The 27,954-nt window shown below is 38.4% G+C and overlaps 1 protein-coding gene across 1 annotated transcript in view; it reads right to left on the bottom strand.

Moving 5' to 3' along the window:
- Window positions 1-27,954, bottom strand: part of FREM2 (FRAS1 related extracellular matrix 2) — a 125,537-nt gene that overhangs the window by 15,283 nt on the left and 82,300 nt on the right. Inside the window, exons 7-17 of the mRNA XM_064715661.1 lie at window positions 24,000-24,149; window positions 21,821-22,030; window positions 21,436-21,633; window positions 19,249-19,413; window positions 18,983-19,165; window positions 15,473-15,603; window positions 14,405-14,563; window positions 13,202-13,505; window positions 11,174-11,305; window positions 10,250-10,581; window positions 660-852 (exon numbers count right to left, since the gene is read on the bottom strand). Of these exons, the coding sequence (XP_064571731.1) occupies window positions 660-852; window positions 10,250-10,581; window positions 11,174-11,305; window positions 13,202-13,505; window positions 14,405-14,563; window positions 15,473-15,603; window positions 18,983-19,165; window positions 19,249-19,413; window positions 21,436-21,633; window positions 21,821-22,030; window positions 24,000-24,149 (2,157 nt within the window). The remainder of the gene's footprint in view (window positions 1-659; window positions 853-10,249; window positions 10,582-11,173; window positions 11,306-13,201; window positions 13,506-14,404; window positions 14,564-15,472; window positions 15,604-18,982; window positions 19,166-19,248; window positions 19,414-21,435; window positions 21,634-21,820; window positions 22,031-23,999; window positions 24,150-27,954) is intronic.

Genomic DNA, 27,954 nt, shown 5'->3' on the forward strand with positions numbered 1-27,954 from the left:
TTTTAATCTTGCCCATAATATGCACATACTTGCACATAGAATGTCACTATTTGTAAAAAGTAATTTAAGTTTTTAAAAGATAAATTCTGCAATGATAGATTTCTACTTGTTGAGTAGTTATAAACGTTTACTGACTGTATTTAACATATTGTAGAATGTCTCAGAATTTACTACTCTCACACAGAGGAAAGGCTCCCATTATACAATTCTGTTTCTTTTGAATGTTTCATAACATTTTCAAAATATCATAAGTTTCTGAAACTGGCCATTCATAGTGAGAAAAAAAAGGTATCACAGAAAAGATCCAATTATTTTCATTAAAGCATAAACATCTTGTGTGCTAACAGAATTTGGTTACAGAACGTACCCTGAAGCTCTGAGTAGATATAAATGTTTTAAGTTTTGCACATGTACTTCAAATATAACAATACAATTGTCTCTCTTTGCAGTAAAAGAGCTGATGTCAACTTTACATGATTTTCATCAAAATTCCAGCAGACACCTGTGAGTGCTAGGAAACGACAGACTGCAATTGACAATAACAAAATTATTAAATTTGTTTTTAGTATTGGAATGATTGAAAAACCATCCTACTGTGTGCAAACTACACTCCCAGTAACAGAGCATGAGTTATCTATGGCAAGAAGCGCAGCACCCACCTTGGAGCTCTGCCTCAGGCGGGCTGCCGATGCCGTCCTTCCACAGGATGGCAGTGTCATACACGAAAGTCAGCCGCAGCTCCGACTGCAGGTCGAAATGCTGCCAGCCCCCGACGCCCACCGGAGAGTGGAAAACGTAAGAGACGTACAAAGGGACTCTCAGCGTGACATAGGACTGCACTAGGTTCAGAACCTATAAAAACCAGAATTGTGTACCAGCGTTAGTGACCATGAACGGCAGCATCGCACAAGCAAGCTAAATGCTGGAGAAAGGCAAGACAGAACTTGAAATAAATACTGTGACTCAGTCAAAATCTCTCTTTTTGTAAATTACAGATGAAGTGCAAAACCATGTTTCAGTGGTTTTCAGCTGAGATTACATCCCTTCAAGTTTTATCTTTGTACTTCAAACTGAAAAAACATAACCCACTCAATTTTGAATCATCTTTTTTTCTGGTTTTTTAGTACATAAACAACACAACTACAAATGAAGGCTTTAGGAATTTTTCAAATATGCTTTTTCATTTGCTCTATGGTTATGCCTTAACCAACTCTTTTGTTTATATTCTTGTTACTATCAACTAAGAACTCTTCTGGAAGATGCTGAAATTGCTTGAATATCATTGCAAGACTGAGTCCTTGGACTCTACTTAGCTACCTCTGGAACTCTTTCTTCCTTTGTGCATGGATAATAGCTAACATGCTGCATGCAAACACAGAAATCATACTGTTCTTCCCTGTCTGGAAGAATTAAAAATAACAAGCAAGCTGATATGGATTTAAAAATAGAGCCTTTCTTTATACATTGGACCAAACAATTGCACTGTAATTATGAAAGAATTACATATTCTTTATAGATATATATATATATAATGAAAAAAGACAAGAAGAATAGTGTCAGTAAACTGTCACCTCTTAAGATAGCTCTTATATGATACACAGATCTAAGCCTGTTTGAAGAGACTTTGTGTTTATGTTTGATTACAAATCCTTTGCCACTCACATATCTCTGAATGAAATGTTCAATCCAGATCCTTTTAGACCATTCTGTATTTTCTTAGAAATACATGGGAGGAAAGACATTGAGATCATCTCTGAGTGGGAAACTTTTCAAAGTCATAAAAGCTGTTGGATTCTGATTTAGTTCCAACAGAAATTCCATATATAAATTTGTACATCTTAACATTTCCCTGATTACCTTACATCCTTCTAAAGAGTGTTTTCAAATCAAAATTCCCCAGCATTCAGGGAAGTTTACAAGGAAGCTGGGTTCAACCAGCAGCAAGTCAAGGTGCTGAATGACCATCACCTTACAGCTGCTTTACACTTTGAAATGCCTGACAGAACCTTTACTTATATAATGCAACCACAAATTTACTGCTTGCACCCACTAAATACTTTGACCTAATTAAGGACTTCATAAAGGTAAATGTTCATAGTTGCCACAATTCACTTTCATATGTGACTCTCCTTGATCTGCACTCTGTGCTAACAAAATGTTTTTTGACTTATATTGTTTGACTCATTCCATAATACGTGCTAGCATTCAGATAGCAGTCATTTGGAAACACACAGTATCACAGAATCAAAGAATTTTAGGGGTGGAAGGAAGCTCAGGAGATCACCCAGTCCAGCCCACCTGCCACTCAGGGTCACCTAGAGCAGGTTACACAGGAACATGTCCAGCTGGGTTTTGAATGTCTCCAGAAAGGGAGACTCCATGACCTCACTGGGCAGCCTGTTCCACTGCTCTGCCACCTTCTTATGCTCTTTCCCATGTTGTGGTAGAACTTTTTGTTTAAGTTTATGGCCATTGCTCCTTGCCCTATCACTGGGCACCACTGTAAAGAGTCTGGCATCACTGAAAAATAAAACACTAACACAGACTGAAAGAAGAGAAACTAGAGTTGTAGATTATATTAATGCTTTGTTGGTTTTACATAAACAAAACCAAGAACTCCTATTTGGAACAGAAGAAAAAAGTTCTCTCTATATATTAGATGACTAATTAAAGTTAGACAAAAATATTCTTATTTAGTACCATTTAAGTTGCAGGTTTATCTTTGGGATACCTGCATGAGTATCTGAGCAATTATTTTGGACACAGATTCACTAACTTGTTCCAAATAACAACATGATATTCTCACTTCTATTAAAAAAAATAGCAATGATGCAGCTCTCAAGTGTCTTATGGTTTGCCTTTGATTCAGGGGTAGCCTCAGAAATTTGTCATTTCCTGGACCAGTATCAAGAACTGAATGAATATATTTGATTGCATAAAATATGTATTACTATTGTAAGGTCATCCCAGACAAACTGTGTTGGCTTTTCTCTCTGCCTTTTTGTTCTATATCTGGATGCTGTACAGTAAGAATTAGATACTGAGGTCAGAGATCTGAAATGTAGTTTGCTCATAAGGAAGAGATAAAAGTATGTGGAACAGGATTTAATATATGCCCATTATTTTCTAAAATAGAAGCATACATAATGCTTAATGATAAAGTAGAGGACTGGAATATCAAAGTGAGAATTTAATGACTTTGAGGATTAGAATAATAGCAGTGAGATGAAATCTTATAGCTTAAAGTATAAGGTAATAGAAACCAGTCACAGGGATTTCTTTAGAAATGAAAGACATTCATTAGACACAATGGAGGGGAAAGAAATTTTGTTATGCCAGTTGATCACATCATAACTATGACCTTCCTACCCTCTCCATGTGCTATGATCCTAAGATAAACTGAGGAATGGGGTGGAAATTAGAAGCATGCATGCCATTATACAGAGCACTACTGAGAGCTTATCTGGAACAGCTTTGATCATCCATGCTTGAAAAAGTCTAATTTGCATTGCAGACTGCAGAAAAAGAAATCAACATAATCAGAGGAATGGAAAAAACTATCTGATGAGAAGAGTCTAAAAGAGCAGTGTTGTTAGGCCCAGTACAACAAAGGCTGAGAGGGAGTAAGAATGCAGTCTATGTACATCAGGACACTAAGTGCAGAGAAGGGCCACTGATGATGAAAGATAGTGCTGACACGGGAGCAAATGGCTGTGAGATGGCCATGACAAACACAGCCTGGAAACCAGAAGAGTTTCCAGCCCTCAGTGTGGGGGCACTCTGCAAGAATAGTGAGCCCATGGAATCCTGTTAGGTTTTAGATTAAGTTCACTAGTGTTGGAATGGCATTATATAGACTTAAGGCAGAGGTTTGGATAGGGTGATCCACAAAACTCCCTCTAGCTCAGTATCTTATGACACACCAAACTAAAAAAGCCACCCCCCATTACAAAGCTTTTCTTGGCTTTCAACGTATCATTGGCTCTTCATGTGTACTTTACATAAAGCAATCCACTAATGAGGTTTTGTAAGCCACATTTTGGGGTTTTCTTGCCTCCATTTAATGGGACCATAGTGTTAGAGACCTCAGCTTATTTGCACTGGTCAAAATCTAGTAGCAGGATCCCTTCTGGGGCAAGTCAGCCAGGAACACTGCTGCTTTGACATATTACCCCGCTCTGGGGAGAAATCTGAAATCTCTCCATTTCTAGGGCTGTAGAATTTAAAAGGTTCTTCCCTTTTAGCAAAACCTGCAAGAGGTGTCTGGGCAGCAGAGCTGCTTACCTCAGCCTAGGAATTTATTTGTGTAGTCATGTGCTTCCATCAGTACTGCTGCCCTAATGTGTGATTCATGGCATGGACGGGGGAGGAAGAATTTGTTGCGAAAAGCTCCTTGAGTTTTTATGCACACAAACCCTTCTACAGGCACTCATGGACTTGCAGGTCTGGAGGCAAACCTACAACACTGATAGTCAGAGAATTACTGAATAAATTATTCTCTCTAATAGTAAATGAAAACTTGTCAGAGCCTCTCATTCCTACAAGGGGATTCTACCCTTCTGTAGGCAGAACAGAAAAATCTCAAGACACCGTATATAAAAGGATTTTTTCATATAGTGAAAATAAAATAAAGAGGAAGTCAACTGCAGAGGAAAGCTGTGTCAAAGTGAGCAGACACCGCCCTACCCCCCAAATGAATCGATGGAATGCATTACACAGATGGAGGAGTTTGACTTCTCCAGCCCTCCTAATAATGCTGTTTACACCAACATGAGAAAACATTCTTTCCATTGAGTTATCTTTCTTTTCCAGCAGCCAGCTGTTCATTTTATATCTCAGTGTGACACTGATGAAACTGAAGGGTGACTTAGAGCTGTGTAAGTGTAGGATCAGCTTAGCTGCTGTGGAGAGACAGGACAGGTGCACTATGTATCCCTGAATCCTATGCACAGGAGATTTGACCAGTTAGACAGAAAAAATTACATTCAGTAACATTGATTTTAAACAATAATAAGTGGGTATGAATTTTAGTCTTCTGATACCAGGAGAGAAATACAGACTACAGCTACACAACAGATGAACTGGGGAAATTCTGTCTCATACTTCATGACAATGCCAGGTCTGGAGAGCCTGAGGAGATAGAAGACAAAAATTGTTCCAAGGAGGGAACAGACTCTTACAGATAATATCTGGAAAAAATTAGATTAAAAATCGTCAAACCTCAAAATTCACATGTATGAGAGAAGAACATGATTTATACATTGATCTAAGAAATAGAGCTTCATACTTTTATTTTGTGAAATAAATTATCACAGATCATAAGGTCTGGTTTAGAATACTGACAATTCCTATTTAAGACTTAGTAAGTATTAATGGAGTTTCTATACGTGGTTTTCTTTTCTTCCCCTTTCAGATGCAATCTGTCAAACTTCATTAAGTAAAATACACAATTATTTTGAGAATCTGTCACATAACAATTTAGAATATTTAAAATTAAAAATTATTTTCAATAAAGGGTTGGTGTCATGGACTCTGTTCTACATTTATACCATGCTTTATTTAGCTGGCTTACATTTCCAGAGGGCAGAGCTTGTCAGTGTATGTGTGTGTGCACATTGATAGTACTGATTAAATTAGACAGTAGAAATAACACAAGTTTGTGTTTTATTTTGTGTATCTCAATGAAAGGCTTTATAAGAAAATTGTATTTTTATTCTCCAAATTATTCCATGTCTCATCTTCTATTGCATTTACTTGTGATGTCTGTGAATTTGAGTCACACAAGCTTAACAATGTTATCAATTAACTGTTGACACAATGTCAGTATGGCAAAACTAAATTTGGCCCTAAGAAGACACTCAGACAGGTAGGTCACAGGTGAAATGCAAAGCAGGTTTATTTAAAGAAGTCTGAATGGAGAAGAGAATGCAATACAGCCTTGAAATGCCAGTCCCTTGAAAAAATGTAACCTCTGTCTTTGTTACCAGCTGGTGCATTCACTTTAAAATTTTTTATTCTTTACAGCTTACTAAATGCACGTTTGCAGCTAGAGAAAAAAATGTTTGTCTTTTAGAGAGGTTCCACGTCAAGGGGATATGTGTTGCAGAGTTTTCTTAAACTTGACTAGATTCGCTAAAGTGAATATAAAAATCTGAAAACAGACATTTCTGTCTGAACTTTACAAGATCTAGTAAGATTTTCAGAATAGGTGAGTTTTCACCTTAAAGTACAATTTTGGTAAAACTAGTTCCTATAAAGCTGGAAATATACTTTTTCTGTGTAATAAAAACCCTCTGCAGGCTGCCTTGTATAAGGTGCAGCAGTACATTAGTGATTTTAAAACCTGTTTGCAGACGGGATTTTGAAATGCTCAGCGCCGTAACATGCGTAGCATAAATGTGACCTGAACATATCGGAAGAAAGACATTTTCAGCTTGGGCCAAAAATAACTGGTTGTTGAAGAGAAAAAAGTAAACTGTTCAGCCATAATCAATTACCATAGTTTCAAAGTATAAAGCTATACATTCAAGTATTTTACTACATGTTCTTCACCTTCTTGCTCCTATAAAAGACCTGATTAACGAGCTGTCATTAATAAAATTAGTTTGAATGGTAATTTCCTTGCTTCCCTATTCCAAGTCTGGCTTAGACTGAAACTATGGAAAGCAACATCCATATATAAATACTTGACCAGAATCATACAGAAGCCTTCAGATGCCAAACTGCCTGGCTATAGCAAACAGGTATAACAGCAGGAAATGGGATCAAATGATACTTCACACTCCATGAAATAAGTGCAGGCCAGTACTTCAGTGTACACTTCATTAAAGTATGGTCACTTGCTTGGTTTTCACTCATTTTTTCACATCTTTCATGAATATCTGTCATTGTTTTAGAACCTGTGTTGAGAGAATGTGAGATGTCTGTAGTACTTGACTTTCACAATGTCCCCATGAATAAAACCCTACCTTTGTTAGATATTTAAAAATACTGGAACACTGCCCTCAAATAGGTGAGTTCCCCTTTTTTAAGGCCTATACATATCCAAATGTAGACCCTGAATTTTAGACTGTGACTGCAGGTTGTCCTAAAGAAAACTGTTAATCATCAAAGCTGACCTTAACAAGTACAGAACTCTAATCCAAATTAATTAGCTCAATTTAAAGACGAGCAGGTCTTTAATTTTAGGTAGAAGTTCTTTAAACTGCACATCTAAGTCCATGTTTAGATACATAAATGCCTGGTTTTTCAGTTTTGGGCAGACCCCAGGAAGAAACCGTCACGCTGCACACTGAAAGGAGTGCTGCATCTAGCTCACACAGGGTTTGCTCATGCACAGAATAATTGAGAAACAGAGTGGGTCACAATCAAAAGGCCTCAAAGGAAAAAAAAAAAGAGAAAACTAAGACCTTCTCTGTATGTATTATGACAGTTCATGAGTTCATGGGAACTGGCCAAGACAGCTGCAGCCTTCAGCAAACACTAGGAGCTGTGCCAGAAGAACTGCACCAGCTGCAGGTCTCCTACCTCACTTCTTGCTTACTAAAGTTCATCTTCTTCCCCTACCATACCAGGAGCTCCCATGAAGTGAAGGTCCACATCATTTAAGATATTGCCAGTTCTTTCTGTGAAATCGCTCTGTCTGAATCAACATGGCTGTCTTTGTTTGACCACACAGGTACTGGAGAACTAGAATCAAGAAACAAAATGTTGAGCCTAAAGTTCTAGCCAAAGTATCTGGTAAATTCAATATATTAAATTTGCAGTGGTAGCAGCATATGGTAAGAGTGCTTTTGTTATTTATCTGTTCTGTCTGTATAATAGAATTTGGGCTTCCTTTGTCTGCTAAAAAAATGGTGAAAACCATAGCTGCCAGCTTTCTTCTCACAGAAGAGGATTATTAAGTGTTCACTGAAGGAGAAAAAAAAAACAATGGTGACAACCACAGAGATAGGGCACTGACTGCCTCCCCTCTCAGCTGGAGAGGTCATGTGAAGATAAAGACCAAACCTGGAGAAGAATTAAATGGAGGTGGGGAAAACAGGGAGGGCAGTGAAGCGCGCACTGGCTGCAGGGAAATGCTTCACTGCTAGAAGTAATTCAGCTTGATATTTCACTTAACATACTGTAAACCTTTTTTCCATAACCTAGAAGGCACTAAAGTATTACCTCAGCTGCAGTTTCATGGCTCTCACAGCTCATGTTGATCCCTCTCTGCTTGTAAATGAGAGAACTTACATAAAGTACATAATACTTCTGAAGCCTCAGGAAAGTACAGCTCACTTCTCTGGCCACATTGCCACTTGTGCATGTTGTCCAAAACTGAATACACAGGTTCTTCCAATTTACTAAAATATTGGAATGGTACTTATTTCCTCCTCTGTTTATATTAACATAGAGATAAATAGGTTTTATCTAGATACATATTTGTCTAAAGCAGCTATTCAGCCTTTTGGCTAAAGGACACAGAAGTATTTAAAATGGATTCATACCAGATCTTCCTTCCTTTTCACTGAGGGAGAAGTGGCTTGCATAGCTTCATATGCAAGCTTCATACAGATGCTTCAAATTGTGTGTGCTTATGATTGCTTTGTATGGGAAATAAGAATTTGTGGTTGCATATTGCCTGGGCATAAGGAGATAGTCAAAGGAATGATGAGTCAAAGAAATGAAGAAATGAAAACATTCTAAGAACAGTGAAGACTAGCGTAATTTTTATCTTGTGGCAATGTGTAAGGTTTACATCCCACACTTGGATGGATGCCTTCCCTTTCCCTCTGACAGTTTCACAGATCTCATGGAATGCACCTGTAGGAGGATCTGCTTTCAGCAGAGGCCAAGCCCAAGCAGAGCATGGACAGTGAGCTTCCAACATGAAGGCAGAGACCTTGAACTGGTCTCTGTAAAAGACATGGTACAAGAACTGATGACAAAGCAGTGAGATGACACATCCATCAAGGCCTTTGTATCTAAGACAGACAGAAGCTCCATTTTATTCTCATCTTCTGATTTAGAGTATATAATCTCTAGTTAAGAGGGGCAGAATGTAAAGAAGTTAACCACGTGCTAAAGAGATCCTGGTGCAATTTCTTGTCCAGCAAACTGACTATGATTACTGTGAACACCCATGGAGTTAGGTGGACTTTAGGCATGTAATTATAACAAAATAAAAAAAACCCACTTTTTCTAATTAGATATCTGTATGTCCATTGATGACTACACTTTTAGTAGTAAATTAGCTCTGTTGCTGCACATGCTTATATATTTCTGTGGGCAATGACACATTTTCCATACCCGCTTTATGCCATTTGGGAAAATGGCATAAAAAATAAGAATTTGTGCAAATAAATCTACTGAGGTCTCATAGTAGATGGATCCCTGGCAAAATATCAAAAGAGCAGAGAAATGATGGCCATTTCACAAAGCAGGCTCACTCTTTTCATAGTGGTTCAACAAGGAATTCTAGGGTACCAGAACAGTGAGTTAGTTGTGGATAGACTCTGATATGAATCCTTCTTGCAGCTGTAGGATTATTCCCCGAATATATTTTTCTGTACATAAACCTCATATTTACAGCCACTGTACTCCAGAGCCTGAGCAGGCTTATATAGTAATTACACAGGGAAGACCCAGGGATTCATTTCACTGTCACTGCTTGAGAGGAAATCCTGCACCCTTTTCTTTCCACATTACTATGGATTTCTAGAAATAATTTTCTTAAGTATACCTGAAGTTCTCTCCAAGCTCTTGCTTTTAACTCCCCAACCAGTTTCACAGATCTGTTCTTCAACCATTCCATATTGACAGCTTTTTTTGCTTCCTGAACAAGTAATTTTCTGCTGGGCAAGGTGAGAGCACTGTGCTGTCTGCACTAATGGGTCGCCTTATCCAGTGAACAAGAGACCAGCAAAGCCAAGCTGCTGGTAGGACACTGCAGTCCATTGCTGTCAGCAAGAACTCTCTCCACAATGTTTTAAAACTGCTTTTCAAGAGATACCACAATGAATATTAAATACCTCAGTGCTATCTATATGCTAAAATAAATTCTTCAAAAGGTTTTCACTTTAAAAAAAGACTAAGTTGGCTCACTATACAGTATATATTTGGTTTGCCCTAAAATACCCCAGAACTGTATTGTGAGAAAATCATAACGAATTTCATGCAGAACAAATGATTCTCTTATTTCTACTAGCACAGATGTATTCTGAGGGAAATATTTCATTACAAGAATACAGTACAAAATCAATACCTGCCCATCTGTGCCAATGGTGCCTCCACAGTCTGTGAGGAGCTCGGACATGTCATAGTAGCTACTGAACTCCCACAAGCAGGCTTCCAGGTTCAGGTTGCGGTAGAAGCGCAAGGTGTTGGAGCCCCTGATTGTTGGGCTGTACTGATAGGGAATGGTCTCTCCAATCACATCTGGATTCTTGGTAGCGTCAGTTAAAAAGCCATGGTGGGTCTTTACTTCTGTGTAATCCAGCAGGTTGGAGCACTTGTGGTTTCCAACTCTAGTTCCATCAGGGCTAAGTGTCAGCTCAAAGTTGGAGAGCTCTCTTGTAGAAATAACAGGCAGCATGCCTAAAAACATTAATTTATAGCACTATCACTACATGGCAGTTGTCAGACCTCCTTAATTTAGCCAGACTTTGTCAAAGTCAAAGCATGTTATGCAGTGCTTTTGTATTTTGTACTTAGACCAATTATTATACTCCAGAATTCAAAGAAAGTTGATATGCTAAGTATGAATGAGAAATTTACCCACAATAACTGTCTGTATACTACAAAAAGACAAATAAAATATTTCTAAACATATTAATATTTAGATCTATTAATATACAACATATTATTAAATAAAAAATAGTGTGAATAGCAATTAAACAGTATATCTCTATCCACTTCAAAGGAGCTTTATAAAGCTTAGGTCTAGCCCAATTGATGTAAATTATGCAGTTAATCTGAAAATTCTTCACATCAGAGATTATGTCCCAATACAGCATCTTATGCACCTTGTTGCAAATTGCACTTACTCATTCATAACATTTTTCTTTGGTCCTACTGTTAAAAGATTATGTTGTTAACTTGTCTGTTTAAAATGACCTGACCAGTAAAATAGCTCGAATAACAGCATCTTGTATAAGTTCTCCTAAATTCACATCTGATTTTCTCATACCATCAATATGTGGCATTGTGACTGTCAGTTTGATGAGGTTGGCATAGTCAGGATCTTCTGGGCCAGTGTAGCGCAGTTTGGCAGAGAATGGCTCTGCTCCAACTACTCCTGATATACGAGGCTGACAAAGACCTGGTGGAAAAAAGAGAAAACAACCTTACTTTATGCCCATAGGACACAATCTATACTTTTATTTCCACTATTTAAGATGTACTTTTCTTCCATGGTACAGGTATTCAAAACAATGATAATTTTCTTCAATGACAGATAAATACTTTGAGAAGTATTTTCCATAGGTTTTAACAGGAATTTATGCAAAAGAGGATTCAAACAGAAATGATCACTTGATCAACAGGATCACATTTTCAGAACAAGGTGATATTGCATCAGTGTCTTTTCAGTTGCTTGTGTCACCCTCACTTGCAAAGCCACTGCCAAGTGCCATACTTTCTTACAGAGGTCTTCAGAGGCATATGTTTTAATTCCTGCCACCATCCTAAGTTTTATGGAAGATACCTGACCACTGTTCGGTTGGTTTTGGCACTGGATTGAAGTATGCAGTATTATGTCCTCACAGAAATTCATGAGGCTCCTGATCCACCACTAACAAACGTGTAGTTAGAAAGATTGTGTCACAGGATATGTAGAAATATTCTTAGAATAGAGCCACCTCCAAAGCTGGATCAAGTTGCTTAAGGCCTTGTTAATTTGAATTTTGAATTTCTCCAGGAAAGGGGAATGTGTAACTTATTTTGGAAAACCTTTCCAGTGTTAGTTCCATGTGCTCCAGCACTAGTCCAAGTTTGTAGGACCAGAAAATTAGGTTTGCAATCATGTGATCTGAGATGTATGCAACTTCTAGTTGCATGGTTCAATGGAGTAGTGTCTGCATTCTGGTCACTTTGTCATGTGATGGCCAAAGGATTACAAGGTACAAATGTGGAAAATCAAAACAGTCCTCTTTGCCCATTTCTAAGGGGTTTCAAGAAAAGAGGGCAGGGCCCTCCTCTTGGAGAGCTTATTGGCTCTGGAGGACCCAATGTTGCTCAACATCTGCAAGTATGAAATTTCTGTCAGGACGAAAAAAATTTCTTTTCTGCACATGACAGCTTTTTGGTTGGTTGGTTTGGTTGGTGGTGGTTTTAGTTTTGTCTTTTTTTTTTTTCCTTAAGTGTAAATATGTAAATTACATTGCTAAAGAGACTAAATACTTTTTTTTTTTTTTTGCACAATCTGAATTCCTTTTGAGAGTTTGGTCTATGCACTGAAGGTCAGGCATCTTCAAAATGGAAAATATTCAGGATTTTTGTAGGTTGCTTTGATCACTGCACTTCTTTCCTTCCACGTCACAAGTTAGCTCAGGTACTGGAAGTAATTTATGCATGACAACTCAGTCCTGAGCCTGAGCTAATGAGCTCTGCTAATTTATCAAGTGTAATCCAAATAATGCATTATTAAAATAAAAAAGCGAGTCTGTCTCATGTAACAAGAAGGATGAATAATTATGAATGCTTTGACCAGGGAAAAATTTTGTCCATGCTCTGTTATTGGGCTCAGTTGCTTTAGTCTTTAGTCAAGGAAGACATCAATTCTCAGGTATCCAGTGAGGCCTGAATGCCAAATGAGATTTTGCTTCTGGCTAGGCTTTGATATGCCACTCCCATGTGGATTCTTCAGTGCCTAACAGGAGCTGAGACTGCACTGCATCATTACCGCGGCTGAATTCAAAAGTCAACAGAAACCAGGTTTCACTAATTTAATTGCCTGTTATATACCGTTCTCATGAACATACAAGTTTGCTATGTGGATTAGTATTTAAAGACATGGAGAATTAGGAGAGAGGAAAAACTTTTTCTTCATAAAATGCTTGGCTGTGTCAAGACAGTTTTTGCATCACCTCTATGAACAGCAGAAGAAAAGCTGACATGGTGATGCTAAAACACCTGACCATGTAACCAGCTTTTGTGAGGACTGAATTTGGGATCCAAAAGAGACCTGTGAATCTTGCAGTGGGTGATGATGCCTTACCTTCTGATGTGCTTATAGTGACAATAGGGCTCAAAAGCTCAAGACCCTCATTCCCATCTGAATTCACAGCCCGAGCTGCACACTGGACACGAGAACCAGCTTGGAAGTAAATGGAGTCGAGTGTAATCATCTTAGAGGAGGTGAAGAAGGTGTCAAAGTCAACCTCCCTCATGGGGCTGGTCACGCCATCGGGGCCCGTGGGGGCACTCACAAGCCAGCGGTACCGGGTCAGGGTATTGTTGATGCTCTCACTGGCACAAATAGAGCCAGTCTTGTCAAAGTCCTCGTACTTAGGATTACAGGCCTGCAGAACAAGGCAGATGTGCTAAGAATTTATTTGCTTCACAGCAAAGAAATTTCAAGTCATCAAGAGTCACAAAACTCAACAATATGGAACTGACAATCTCACTAAATCTCATAAGAAATCACCTTATTTAGACAGCGATGGATTTAGCACAGTTAGGGTACATTAAAAGGCGTATCTAATTATAATTACTGAAATAAAAAATATTATTTAAAATTGATTTATAGGTGAAAATGTGGCATAGCTATGAAAGCACAAACTACACCCCCATGTACTAGTTAATTTTATCTTGTCCCTTTGATCTAATTCTGCAAATACACTTTGCATTTGTAGACTTATTTTCTTTGATTCCTTTTTTATTTGGAAAAATCATTCAATTTGTGGCATTCCGGTGCAAAAGGAATGTGTGAAAAACAAATTGAAGATGGACAAAACATTCTTCAAGGTATATGAATAATTATGTAAACTTTTCAGTAGCAAAACTACAAGTGAAAAAAATGAAAGAAGCTTGTATTTCCTTCAGCACTCATTTTACAGTCTGTGGCACTCATTGAAAACAATGGCTCATCTGTTATCTCCAGTGATATTAACTCTACAAATTAAGGCAGGATAATGCAGGAAATACTAAGGTCATGCAACCACAGACACAGTGTGGGTATCAATATTGCACTATTCTTAGTGAAGAAAAAGTGAAACATCTTTCTATGCTTTTTCTCCTCCTGAAAATGGATTCATTACCCAGACAAATTAGATTAGCTCTAAGGATAATTCTAGCTAGAACTAATATGTGTGACTAATATGTGTGACTCATCACCATATGGATTGATACTGGGTGTATAAAATCCACTGAACCAAATCCATATACTGATTTTGTTCCATTTTTCCACAGAGATACTCACTGTGATACAGATGACAGGATAGCCAGCAATGGGACTGGTTCTGTCTTTGGCTTTAGAAGTATCATCATATATCAACAGAGATGCAACTTGAGGGACAGAGGGAAAGGTGACATCTGCCATACTGTTCATTTCTTCAATGTAAACAATGGCCTTGGCTGTCTGACAATGAAAAATACAGAAACAGTTCTCTGTGAAAATGCAAATAAACAAGCTGGACGTCGATCAGAGTATGTCTAGCCTTCAAAACATTTTTCCAAAAGAAGTTCTATAACCTCAACTGGATGAGCTATTGAGAAAGGGTTGAGGCACCGAAAGTACACTGCAGAATGTAAAAGGAAGAGCTAAAATGAAATTTTTCTTTTCAGAACAGTGACGATCCCAGACCTTTAACCTTGACTCCCTGCTTTTTTGTTGTCACTTCAGTTCTCTGGTAGAAGCCCCTATGTGCAGTATATGCTTTAATGCCTGGTGGAAATGGGGTGTTTGTCATCAGCAAAGGCTGTGTCTCTTCTGTCTGGCTGTCTGGAGTCAGACTATATATGGTGCGACACTGCTGAAGCAGACAGGCAGTTTCAAGCACATTTTATGCCATATCAGAGGAGTATACTGTTTGAATTAAAAGTATGCAAGATACAATGCTAAATAACAAGAATGTGTGGCTATTTAATCTTACACAATAAGAATAACATTAACATGATTTTGACAGCAGAAGTAATATTTCATCTGAAATTACTCTTTTCACAACACAGAGGTTGTATTCCCATAGAGTGCTTCTGAGAGGACATCAGTTTCTAAAACTGATTATATGAGCAGAATATGACTGGAATGATACCCTAAAGACTGCAGTCTTTCATTGACTCTGTAGCCCCATCAACATTATTGTCTTGACAACAAACTGTTTTGTTTAGGTGTTACTGTGACAGCTGGGAAGTCCTTTTTGTCTTTTTAAAATACAAGCCAAGATGGTATGAACAAATCTTAAAAGAAGAGTAAAATGATGAGCCAGAAAATAAGTAAGAGGTCTGTTTACCAGATTTTGTTGTTCAGGACTTTGCATGAACTTGTTACCTGTATTTCTGCAACCATGTTCTCATCAGGCTTCAGGTGGACAGTGAAGGCTTCTCTCATCTCCCTTACTCCATCAAAGAGAACTTCAATCTCCACAAAGTGCTGTGTTTCACCCTCCTTGAACTCAATTTCTGAAAACATGAGAGACTTAAAAATAAATCTGTTGATCATAACAACCTTTGATTCTAGGCCCAGCCATGAGAGATGGCAGTTAATACTCACTTTTCAAATTACAGATGTTTGCAAATTTAGTTTAACCTATTTGTATGCCACAAATAATAATAATGAATAGCAGCGGACACATGTAGAAATCACTGAAAATAAGACATAAATCAAGAGATTTGCAAAGCTCAAGATTCAGTCTAATAGATCTTAATGTTTTGAAAATTATCTGTGACTAATTACATAAATGTTGGTAACCCATGTGAATGTCCAAAAGACTGAAGAATTCTAAATAAATGACATCCAAAAAAATGCAATAAATACAATGGTATATACCAAAAATAAGGTACAAAGCTGTAGCTCCACAAGAGTATTGTATTTTGAAAACCATTGTCTCTGAAAAAATATCCTAAGTCATGGTGATAAAAAGTTCAACCTTAGCTAATTGTATTTGGTTTGCATGGCAAGGCTTTGGTAGTAGGGAGCTATAGGGGTGGATTCTGCAAGCAGCTGCCAGAAGCATCCTCCATATCTGACAATGCCATCTGGCTCCAGGATGGACCCACGGCTGGTGAAGGCCAAGCCCAGCAGTGTCAGTGGTAGTGCCTCTGGGATTACAGATTAAAGAAGGGAAAAGACTGCTGAACCCCAGCAGCTGGGAAAGAGGAGTGAGAGTATGTGAGAAATCACTCTGCAGGCAGCAAGCTCAGTGGAGAAGGAGGGGCAGGAGATGTTCCAGAAGCCAGAGCAGAGATTCCCCTGCAGCCCCTGGTGCAGGGCCTGGTGATGCAGGATGCGCCCTGTAGCCCATGGGGGCCGACGGTGGAGCAGAGATCCACCTGCAGCCCGTGGAGGACCCATGATCAAGCAGATGAATGGCCAAAGGAGGCTGGGGCCCTGGGGGAAGCCTGCAGTGGAACAGGCTCCTGGCAGGACCTGTGGCCCCTGGAAAGAAGAGCCCACAGTGGAGCAGGTCAGCTGGCAGCACTGGTGACCTCCACACTGGAGCAGTTCATAAAGAACTGCAGACCACAGGAAGGACCCATAGTGCAGTTTTTGAAGAACTGTTTCCAGTGGGTGCGACCTCTTGCTGGAATAGGGAAAGGTGTGAGGAGGAAGAAGCATCAGAAATAACGTGTGATAACCAGATTGCAACCCTCATTCCCTCGAGCCAGTCAGAGCTAAGGAATGTGGGAGTGAAGCTACCCCAAGAAGAAGGGAGGGGTGGGAGGAATGTCTTATTTCTCATCACTGTGCTCTGGTCTGATTAGTAAAAAAAATGAACCTAATTTTCCCAAGTTGAGTCTTTTTCCCCATGCTGATAACTGGTAAGTGATGTCTCCCTCTTCTTATCTCAACCCATGAGACTTCTGTCATATTTTCTCCTCTGTAGCTGAGGAGGGGGAGTCATGGAACAGCTTTGGTGGGCACTTACTGCCCAGCCAAGATCAACCCGTCACACTGACTATGTTAGGGAGTACTATGATCCTTGACTGTATTAACTACTAAAGAAATAAAAAGTACAGAAACTATTTAACATTTGTGCCTGGAAAGCGTGAGAGTGATAATAACCAAAATAATAAGTGCATTTCTAATATTTAAAGGATGTCAAATTTACTTTTAAGATGTACAGAAATAACCAAGAGAAACTTAAGACTGGGAGAACTTGCAGATAGTGATGTTCTCACTGGTATATAGAAACACCACCATAATCAAAATATACCAGGTGATAAAGACCTCTGCACTCTAAAGGGACAGGCACAAAAAGCAGTAGTGCAATAAAGCTGAAATCTATATGGGAAATAAGGCACAGTTAGGTGATAGAGACTGATCAGTAAAGCAAAATGCTAAGAAACACTTCCTCTCCAAAAGACCAGATGCCCTTTCTAAAGGATATATTTTCTCCACCAAAGTTATTTGGATCAATACAGAAATAATTTGGGAAAACTGGGAGAATTTTGCAATCCACAGTGAGTCTGATTAAGTGATCTAATGATGCTTCCAATGCCAAGTGTTATTAAGCCAGGGAAATACTCTTTAGGGTAATAAACATATGAACTCTCAGCTGTGTGACACCTAAGAATTTTACCGATTTTCAGTTTGCCACATTTCCTTCAGAAAACCCAATTATTGATGTGGGTTTTGTACCTATGGCTGAATATGCAGGTTCCCTAAAGCCACAGGTATTCTGAAACTTGTGGGGAAATTCCGCTCATCACAGACCTTTCTCAAAGGCCTGGGGTCAGAGGCTGAGAGCGCCTTGCTCTGCAGTAATAGGTTTCCCTGAAAACCTTGTTCCCATGTGCTGCTGGTGCACAGCAGGGAGAATGTAAGCAAGACAGTGCCTACTGGTAATGTGCATATAGGATAAATTTCAGCTGACACTACAAGTTCCTGTGGTTTACAGGTGAAAGAGCAAAACTCTAAAATGCAGGAGCGAAGTGACTGGAATTAGCAAGCTCTGGGTTGATGATTTTCTTGTGACTAACAAATTGCCTCTTCAGATATCACTAGTGGGAAATGCCACTGCTATGGAACTTGAAGATATAGCGCAATGTTGTTGCTGGATGTTCAAAGCTAAGTCATGTATTTCAGCTGGACTGGATGCCAAAATAGTTTATTCAAAACTATGAAAACACTCCAGCAATGAATGATTAACCTTAAAACACAGAGTACTATCATGTATTATCATAAACTTTAAAAGAAAAAAAATCATAACGCCATAAACTTCATTAGTCATTGCCTAAAGCAGGTAGGTGGGCCATTAATGGAAAGAAGTTTATCAGCTAGGAAATTTCTCATTCTGTTGTACAACTTCTCAACTCATTCATTAGTAGTGTGGAGCAGAAGGCACTGAACTCGGAAATACAGAAGGAAGGCTTTATTATTACGAAGATAGAAAAAGAAATATACATTAATTCCTACATACAGCAAATCCCATTATCTTTATGAATTGAAGAAGAAATTCTTAATGAATCAAGAAACAACCACATAATCATAACCTATGAGTAGATGTTTCTTCAGAGTAGAATTATTACACTCTGCAAATACAACTAAGATTTGTCACACATCTTCCACAATTTCTTGAGCTATGCATGTTTTCAAAGGAGTCACAATCCTTTTGTAAATATCCTCACTGATAATTAGTACACCAACAGCATTTGGCTGTTGAAAACCACAGGGGATGTGGTACTCCTGTTCAAATTTAGTTTGTCCACACTGAAAAGGAAAATGTAGTTTGGGATATGGTTGCAAAATATTCTAATCACAGATTTATTTCATTTTTCAAAAATTATGTTAGAATCATGAATGAAAACAAATAGTTGGATGTGGTAAGTATGATCCTACCTTCTGATATAGGGTGATAGTCTTCTCCAGAAGTAGCAGATCCATCCTTTGTATGAACTCTCACAACAGAAACTTTGGAAGCGTCTCCCAGACGAAGCACTGGGATTTTCACAATTGCTACTTGCCTTGTGTCCTTTGGCTCACTCACACTAAATTTGGTCTCACCAAACTTAATGATAGCCTCTGTCATTAGGAGAAAAAGAAAAGGGTTTTTAGAGCACACAGATGGGCTTCCAAAAGCCAGTAATAATAAGCTATTCTCTTACTGTCTGCGTCATCCCGAATCTTTATCAGCGTCTCGTTTTGCTCGCCAATAGAGGCACCAAAGGAAGAGTCACTTCTTGGAGTGCCAAGAACCAGGCGAAGTTCCTCCTCCTCCTCATGGAAAGTATCATCCGTAAGCACCAGCGTGCAAGGCTTCTCACTTTCACCTGCAATCATTCTGAAGGTAGTTATCAGGTAGAACTTAGGTGTTCTTTGCTCAAATACAGCACTTCTCTCCAAGCTCAAGGCACCTGAATCCTGCTGGCCAAGGCATCCACCTTGACACCATACAAGTTAACAAGAAATGACAGCAGTGAAAGCAGAATTAGCAATCATTACCTTTCTATGGAAACTCATTAAAGTGGAATTCCCCATTTTGGGACTTCTGTAAAACAAGTTTCTATTTGTTATGTCCACTTTACATGTATCAGTCCTTCTGTTTTACCTAAGAAGAAAATGCTCCTTCTCAGCGATTTCTTCTACAGAGTCCACTTAAAAAAGTAAATACTTGCACAATGAAACAGAACAATAAAACCTTTCTAATGATAATACTAATTACTAATTACCATTACTAATACTAATGGCAATTTTGTCCTGAAGTTTTATACTTCAAGTCTCTTTCGCTTGGACACCCTCCAGCTATGTGGACCTTCACTTTTATTATTCCGTTTGACTTTAAGGTCTTTTGAACTCCCACTGATTCCAAGTGACAGTGAAGATTGCCTTAAAAATGCTTTGGAGTATCAAACCTCTCAATTTCCCACTCACAAATTAATGTGCCCTGACTTACTAGATGTTCAGAAACTTGAACATATTTTCTTATGTCTTTTACACAAGCAGCAAGACCTCTGAATAGCGTTCAGTGTCTGGCACCCAGCATGACTTGGTGGGCTCTTCCTAATGGGACTGACTCCTACATCCCAGACAAAAGGAACAGTACAGCAGGAGAGAGGTGAGGTCAATTTACTGTATTTCTTCATCATTACACATGCAAATAAGATCAAGGCTCTTCAAGATGAAGAACCAGACCAGGATGCTGACTGTGTTCATTTTCTGAGTTTGCCTTTTCCCCTCACTATAAAAAATCAATTATCCCTTAAGGAGAAAAAAAAAATGCAAAATATTCACCCTGCTTATTGTTACTTGGAAAATGTGAAAACTGGAATGAAACTGCTGCATATTAAACATGCCTTGCACGTTCAATATGCAGAGTCAAAATATAATTCTAGTAGACCTCTTTGTTACTTGTCTTTACAGAGAAATGGTAGAGCAACACTCAAGAAAAGAGAAAAATCACTTCTAAGTGGCCCAGATCCATTAATTCTTACTAGCTGGACTCTTTCCTGGTTGCACAGAACCAATGACAAAGGTCTAGAGTATAGGACAGCACGAAAAGTTGAGGCCAGCCCTAAATAAAGACAGAGTGGTCAACTCACTTTTTCAAGCGATACATGTCTACAGAAACACAAAGGTTGTAATTTCTGTGATAAGGATATACCAAGGATTTAATGCTGAGGACAGAACTTGTTTAGGACTTGTAAAAAATATCACATGCGTGTGAACTTCAAAGGCTAGAAGACCAAACTGCCTTCTGCACATGTAGAAAGAATTAGGCAATATTCTTTCAACATAGTAACATTTGATTTATTTGCATTTCATCTCTGATGAAATGTGGGATATTAAGTACCTGATATTCGTGGGCGGTCTTAGGAAAGTCTTGGTGGGAGAAAAAAATTCAAACAGGAATTAGGAAGCTATATACCTGTTGAAAGATCTATTACTCATTTCAGAGCACGTCAAATGTATTTGCCAGAAAACTTCTTAACAAAGAGCAGAACTTCTGAAGTTTCCTTTCTGACAGCAGATCTGGGCTTCTACTGTGCTATGCCAAACCTGCTTTTGCTATCAAAAAGATTCTGGCACTCAGACTGAACCTAAATGAAGATATACACTTTTGGCTTTTAGTGATTATTGCTCTAAGTCAGAAGTGAAGAAAATAAAGGTAACATCATTCCATTGTGCATGAAAAAATCCAAATCTTTGTTTTCTAGAGTGATCCTTTTGACACTACTTTATGAGAAGAGACAATTAAAACACAACAAAATAAAACAAACAAAGCAAAGTAAAGCAAAGCAAAACAAAAGAAAACATGGTGACTAAAGGCTTCTAAAATACAATCAAGAACTTACCAGGAAGGAATGTGATGATGGAACTGTCAGTATTAGGGCGTTCTTCGAAGTCCATCATAACCTGAGCTGAAGCTTGCCTTGTATAGCATCTCACAGTGGATGTGTATCGGATATCCCCACTCCTATATACCATGGCAGAAACCTGTCCATCATTTTCATTGGCTACATACACAGATTCTTTAAACTGCATCTTTGGCACTGGGCAGAAAAACATAGAAAGCACATGTAAAGTATAACTGCAGAAGTTATCATATCTTCCCTCCATAATTTCACATTTACTCATGCCACACTGCACCAGATACAGAACACAAGAGGCCAGACAGCAATTGACTTAACACATCAACTCCAAAATATGAAAAAGTAAAAAAAAAAAAAAATTACTCACAATCAGACACTGAGTCATTAATGAAGATGGTGGTCTTGCTGGGTTCTCCAAGGGCAGCATTCATGGGCATCCTTAGCACAAGCTCAAACTTCTCTGTTCCTTCCAACACCGGCTGTCCAAGATCATCCAGAATTATCACACGAAATGTCTGCATATTGACTCCAGGGGAAAAATCCAGGTTACGACTGATACCTACATAATCTACTCCAGCTACCAAAGGAAAAGAGATAAAAACAGCATTACATGTAATCAAAAATAAAAATATCTATCATTAGGCAGCTAACTCTAGGTAAATATTTTTCCTTTATAACTTTAGTATTTGCCAAATTCTGGCATTCATGTAAAGCAAAACTATCTTTTGGTATTTAAGTTGGACTACACAATAGAGTAAGTCAATATTTACTAACTTTTTGTTTAATGATGATTTGAGTCACAAAATGAGGCTGATTCTGTTCTGTTGTAAACCAACAGTTTTTCTAGAAAAACTAATGAAATTTGCTTGAAATGAGAAATGAAAGTAAGCAAAAAGCTTTCAGAGAGACTCTGGAGATGAAGGAAAGTCTTTTGGAAAGAAATTTCATACTATTTTGTAACAAAGATGGAAGTTTTAAGATTAATGTAAAAAGGAAAGGAGACAAGGCCAGTGAACTGACTGGGGGAAGAACTGTTGTTCAGAGAAGTTGTGTAAAACAGAATGAACGGAAAACAAACAAGTCAAATTCTTATCAGAACACATCAGGTGAGGTTGGTTATCTTACTCTTAAAAGAAGATTGATCTGGGTTTGTTTTCTTTTAAACAAATCAAACCAATTCAATAACATGTCAATAAGAAGATGGCAAACAAAACAAGATACTGACTAAAACATGACACTGTCTTGGACCAAGGCATTAAAGGTATCCAGGACTTTAGGGAAGGACTCAGTTTTAACATTAGGTTTTCGGGAGAATAAACAGCAGAGCTCCTGAAACAAAGCTTTAGGGGAAACCCTTAAATTGAAATGGAAATCAGGTTTGGAATTCTGCGAATTTGACAAAATTTGGCCAGGTTTAAGGCCATCATCAGATGGGCACTTGCCTAACAGCTCTACTGTTGTACTCCCCTAGAGCTAAGCCTCTAAGGCAGGACTCCAGGACTGAGAGCTCAGAGCAGCAGATAAACTGCTGTACTGTGTAAGGCAAAGAACCAGGTTCATAGTTTTACAGGCAGCCAGCCATGTCAGAGCTTTCATGCTGTGACCAACAGACTAGAGAGCTCAAGGGCTGAGACATTCCCAGCTTTTAATCCTAGACGTCCTGGCAAAATGAATGAAGATCCTTACTGTAAAGAACGATATTTTTTTACCACAAGTAAAATAACTTAAATATTCAAGATTTGATTAAGATATCAGATCATAAAAGCAAGTTCAGAACTGAAGCAATCATGTATTTTTTCAGACTTAACAATTTCTTTTTCATAAGAAAAATACATCTATGTTATGTATATTGCGTTGTGCATACACCATACATATATATTATGTTTAGATATTTCTGAAATAACAGTAAAGTTAGACTCAGGATAAGCATCTAAGGAAGATAATTTTTCTGCTGCCTTTATATGAATATTCTAGTTTAAACATTATGATATGCCTTGTGAAAAAAAATAGAGTGTGCTAACACTTGATTCTGCCAACAAAGGTTCTATAAAAGCATCCAAGAAACACACAGCTGAAGCAATCCTGGTAATAATTTCTCATTGCCTACAGTAATTGCCATAGGTAATAATTTCATTGCCTACAGTAATTGCCATAGGTAATAATTTCTCATTGCCTACAGTAAAAATGAGAGAAGCAAACTCAGCATGCTGCCAGTGACTGTAATTGTGCCCAGAGTATGCTCTTGAGGCAGCAATCAACTGCCTTTGTAGCAGTCTTTATATGAAGATTTAAAGGCATTTCTCTTTGTAATATACTTCACAGCAGCTCTTACTCCTGCTTCTCTGAAATTCTGTAACCACTTAATTTGCTCTAAGAGGAAGAGATCTGCTAATAGCAAGACACATACCATTTCCATTTTATGTTGTTGAAGCTGTACCAAGACCCACTGAACCAGCACTTGTGAGATGTGCCAGCGCGTGCCAGCAGTGTGTAGCACCATGTGCAGAGTAGCAGCAGTGTGAAATGGGAGGGAAGCAATAACTCACCCTCTGCAGTTACGGGCTCAGACTTGCGCGACCGCACCGTGACAGAGGCGGCTTTGGACAGATCGGTTCCAGTCCTCCAGACACGGACCTCAATGTAGCCAGCACTCTCATCAACATAGTACTCATCATTTCCAAAGTAGAATGCTGGTTCTGGTGAAAGAGGAATAATGTCCAAAAATGCTTCTTTACCTTACACTGAAGTTAACGAGACCATAAAATCCACCTTAAACAGTGGAAAGCACTTTGCTCACTTTGCTCAGTAAGTGAAATAAAGCTACTTTTTTCAAGGTTTAGAATTCTTCTAGCTATTTTTGGCTTCTTTTCAAGTATTGGTTTGTATGGTTTCAGATAGCAATTGTTATATCAGCACTGTGCTCTTTTTCTTGCCTCCTAAATTGTCAACTTTTTGTGTCAGCTAATATGAATCTGAGTACAAAACCAAACACGGTACCTCATTAAACTTGTTTTAGTTGAGTCCTCTGCACAAGCCAGAAAATTCCTTGCATTTTTCACTTTGGTGCAAACATATGAAGGTGAGATAATGAAACTTTAACTTGAATATTCTCATAGATTCCTGTTGCTAAAACCAGACTGGAACATGACATATAACTGGAGCTACTCTTAGTAACGTTTTCCAGCTAACTAAAGGCTCAAATACTTAATTTTAGTTCTCCCACATCTAGCATTTAAAACAAAATCAATCTTATTTCATGTAAACTGAAATGTGAACAGGCTTTATCTTAATACTAAAGCCCTACAGTTCATAAGAAAGAAGAACAAAAAGCTGGGTTATGTTTTTAAGGCTCTTTACTTTGTGAAATTACTGTGGGTAGGAAAACTGGAAAAGGGAGGAAAAATGAAGCTAAATAATGTGTCTGTTAAGTGGATCAGCTCTTAATCCACTTAACAGACACATTATTTAGCTTCATTTTTCCTCCCTTTTCCAGTTTTCCTACCCACAGTAATTTCACAAAGTAAAAAGCCTTAAAAACATAACCCAGCTTCATTCTGGATGTATATCATCTCCTCTTTTCTATCCTTTCCATTCCTGTTTCAAACATGCAAGATTAATCACGCACAGCCAATGCCTCAGCTTTCCCACTGCACAGCAGAAATCACAGCAAGCACAGAAAGACCTACCCAAGTTCTCCTTGCACTTCATCACAAATTTCTTATGCTGTCTTGTGAGAATTTATCAGCATCATGAGGCTACAATATCACAAATGTGTTTGAAATACCATGCAGCATACAGCCAACTTGAATTCAGTCAGCAAAGATCACAGCAATTGCTCAGTGCTCTATGAGCAGCAAAAAAAAGAAATCCTCGAATATTCCTCATCAATGAAAAACTGCAGCTGCCTCCCTACTTATCTGCTTAAACTGAAATCATGGAACAAATTAATGAAACTGAATGTATTTACTGAGAAATGGTACAGATTCATAGATCTGTTTGAGCATTATCAGTCATCAACCTTTGCAGGATGAAAGACAAACTTCGAAGAACTTTAGAAAATGAAAATGTTGTCAGTTCCAATTTTTTTATTTTTTTAATTCAAGAGTACATGTATTTCAAGATGAGTGTATTTGTGTGCACAGGCAGACACACATCGATTTTACTTTATTTGTCCATAGAGGCTGGCTTGTCAGTAGCTGTTTTTATACTTGGAACTGTGAAGCTCTTATCTGAAACATTTCTAATGGGTGAACAGGATATACCCTCTACCTTTTGTGTAACTACTATTAACTTTTATGAGAGTTCTTACAGGGATACTGAAGCACTAGATATTAGATCTGCAAAGCAATGTGTAATTTCAGACATAAAATGTTCTTCTAAACTCTTAAGATGGACAAAGACTTTCTCAGCCTCTAGCCAATAAAAATACAGAATACCTACTAAGACCAAATGGTTATTAACGTGCCAATAGTTAGATAAAGGCAGTTAAAAAATTATCAGTTCTAATATACATCATTTTTTAAACAGGTATGCTTAGGGTTCAGCACACTTTCCAAGCATAATCTTGTTCTTTTGTCCCAATGGTTTCGGAACTTGATCTGGACTTGGCTGCACCTCATTTTAAGCACTTTAGTGAGAGGTACTCACATGGAGCCTGCTTGCTCTCAGTTTGCAAGGACAAAGATAGGCCACTGCAGGTTTCCCAGCACAATGAGCATGCAGGAGGACAGATGGAATGGCTCACTCACTACAACCTGAAAAATCTGAGCAGGTGTGGAAGCATTCCCTTCTGCGTACTGGCTGCATAGGGAACTTACATGATCTGCCTTAAACTAGATGGAAGGCATAAAATAAAATATTGTTTGTTTCTTACAGCATTATCCTAACACTTGCTTTACTGCTGCTGAAGGAGAATCCTCACATACTATTCATTCCTGTAGTCACAGCCAAACAAAAAAAATATATAAACCCTCAGCTAGCTTGCCTTGTATTTCAGAGTGAGTTTTTCACACTTTTTGAGGTATGTATGTTCGATGAAAGACACATTCTGCATGGTTACCCATCCTAGGAAACAAATCCTTACAAATGTTTTCTAAATTCATTTCCTGTAAGCTGTGTTAGTAGCTCCCCAGGGGAAGGAGCAAAGCCAAGCTCCTAACAGGGAAGGCATTGTCTGTCTCAGGTCATGTCTGGAAAACACTCTGCTCAATGACTGCAGGCTCACTTACAGCAGACCTTTAATCTAGTAATCACTCTGAAGAGAGACTACTGCAAATTTAATGGTTCCTCTTAGAGAAATAAGAGGAAGTTTTCTAAGGGTTTTTTTGTTCAGACCCACAGACTTCGCTGGCATGAAGTTACAATAATCAGAGGAGAAAGGTTAGGAGCTTTAGTCCCAGGTTTCTTGGCACAGAAATGAAAACTTTGCCTTGTCCTTGTGCTTAGAGAGTCAGAGGCGTATCTCAACTACAGCACTTGTCAGTCATCAAGCAGGAAAACAAACACACTTCTCATGTTGTTAGGAACACATCTAACTTTGAAGGTACATCGTCAAATCAGTGCGATAGCACAAAAATGCTTATTTTCAAAGAGGTTTTACCTTTTAAAATTATATCTTATAAACTGCTTTAGGGAGGCATTGCAAAAGACTAGGTTTTTATAAAGAAATCCTTTTGGCAGTATATTTAGGACAAACACAAAAGAACAGACTCTTTCATGCTGACAACTTGATAAGGCTTAAAACTAAAGTGAATTTCAGTGATATATTATATGCTGCCAGTGATGCACACACACACACACACACACGCACACACACACACACATATATATACACACATATATATATATATACGCTCATATATATATCTATATGCTCAGGAGGAAAGAAATAATAGAAGACATACATGGCACTCCAGCATATTCAGATACTGGAACCAGTAGAAGCAGTATTTACAAATGAACTTATGGTTCATCTTTTCTAGGGTTAAGACTATTTATTCCCAAAAGCTTTTGCCTTACTTCTTTCCATGAACAGTACGAACAAGGATACGATGTGAACATTATCAGTTGCCAGAGCACGCAGCACTCTGCTGTGGTAATGCAGAAGGTGCAAACCAGGCTTTGCAAGCCTACAAGCCTGTTCTGGAACAGTCTGGACATGCTAGGGCCATGCTGAATCCAAAGTAAGGAGCCCTGATGGCTGGCGCAGCTAATTAACTTGGGCACAAAACCAGAAAACATGGCCAGATTTGGCTGTACCTGATCTGGCTCATACTCAGGCAATACATCCATTCCTAGACAATGGCTACCTGCATTTCAGGATCAAAAGTGTCATTAAAGGACTGATGTGATGAGTCTCTAACATGACAGATTCCAATGTCACAAACATGAAGTGTGTGAGTTCTGGCAGACCAGTTATGAATGAGAGTTCATTAAACATAAGAAGGCATGAGTGCTTATTTACTGTTTCATAGCAGTAAAGGTCACCTTCTGAAACCTCTC

Source organism: Zonotrichia leucophrys, chromosome 1 (assembly GCF_028769735.1).
Source record: "Zonotrichia leucophrys gambelii isolate GWCS_2022_RI chromosome 1, RI_Zleu_2.0, whole genome shotgun sequence".
NCBI classification, from domain to species: Eukaryota; Metazoa; Chordata; class Aves; order Passeriformes; family Passerellidae; genus Zonotrichia; species Zonotrichia leucophrys.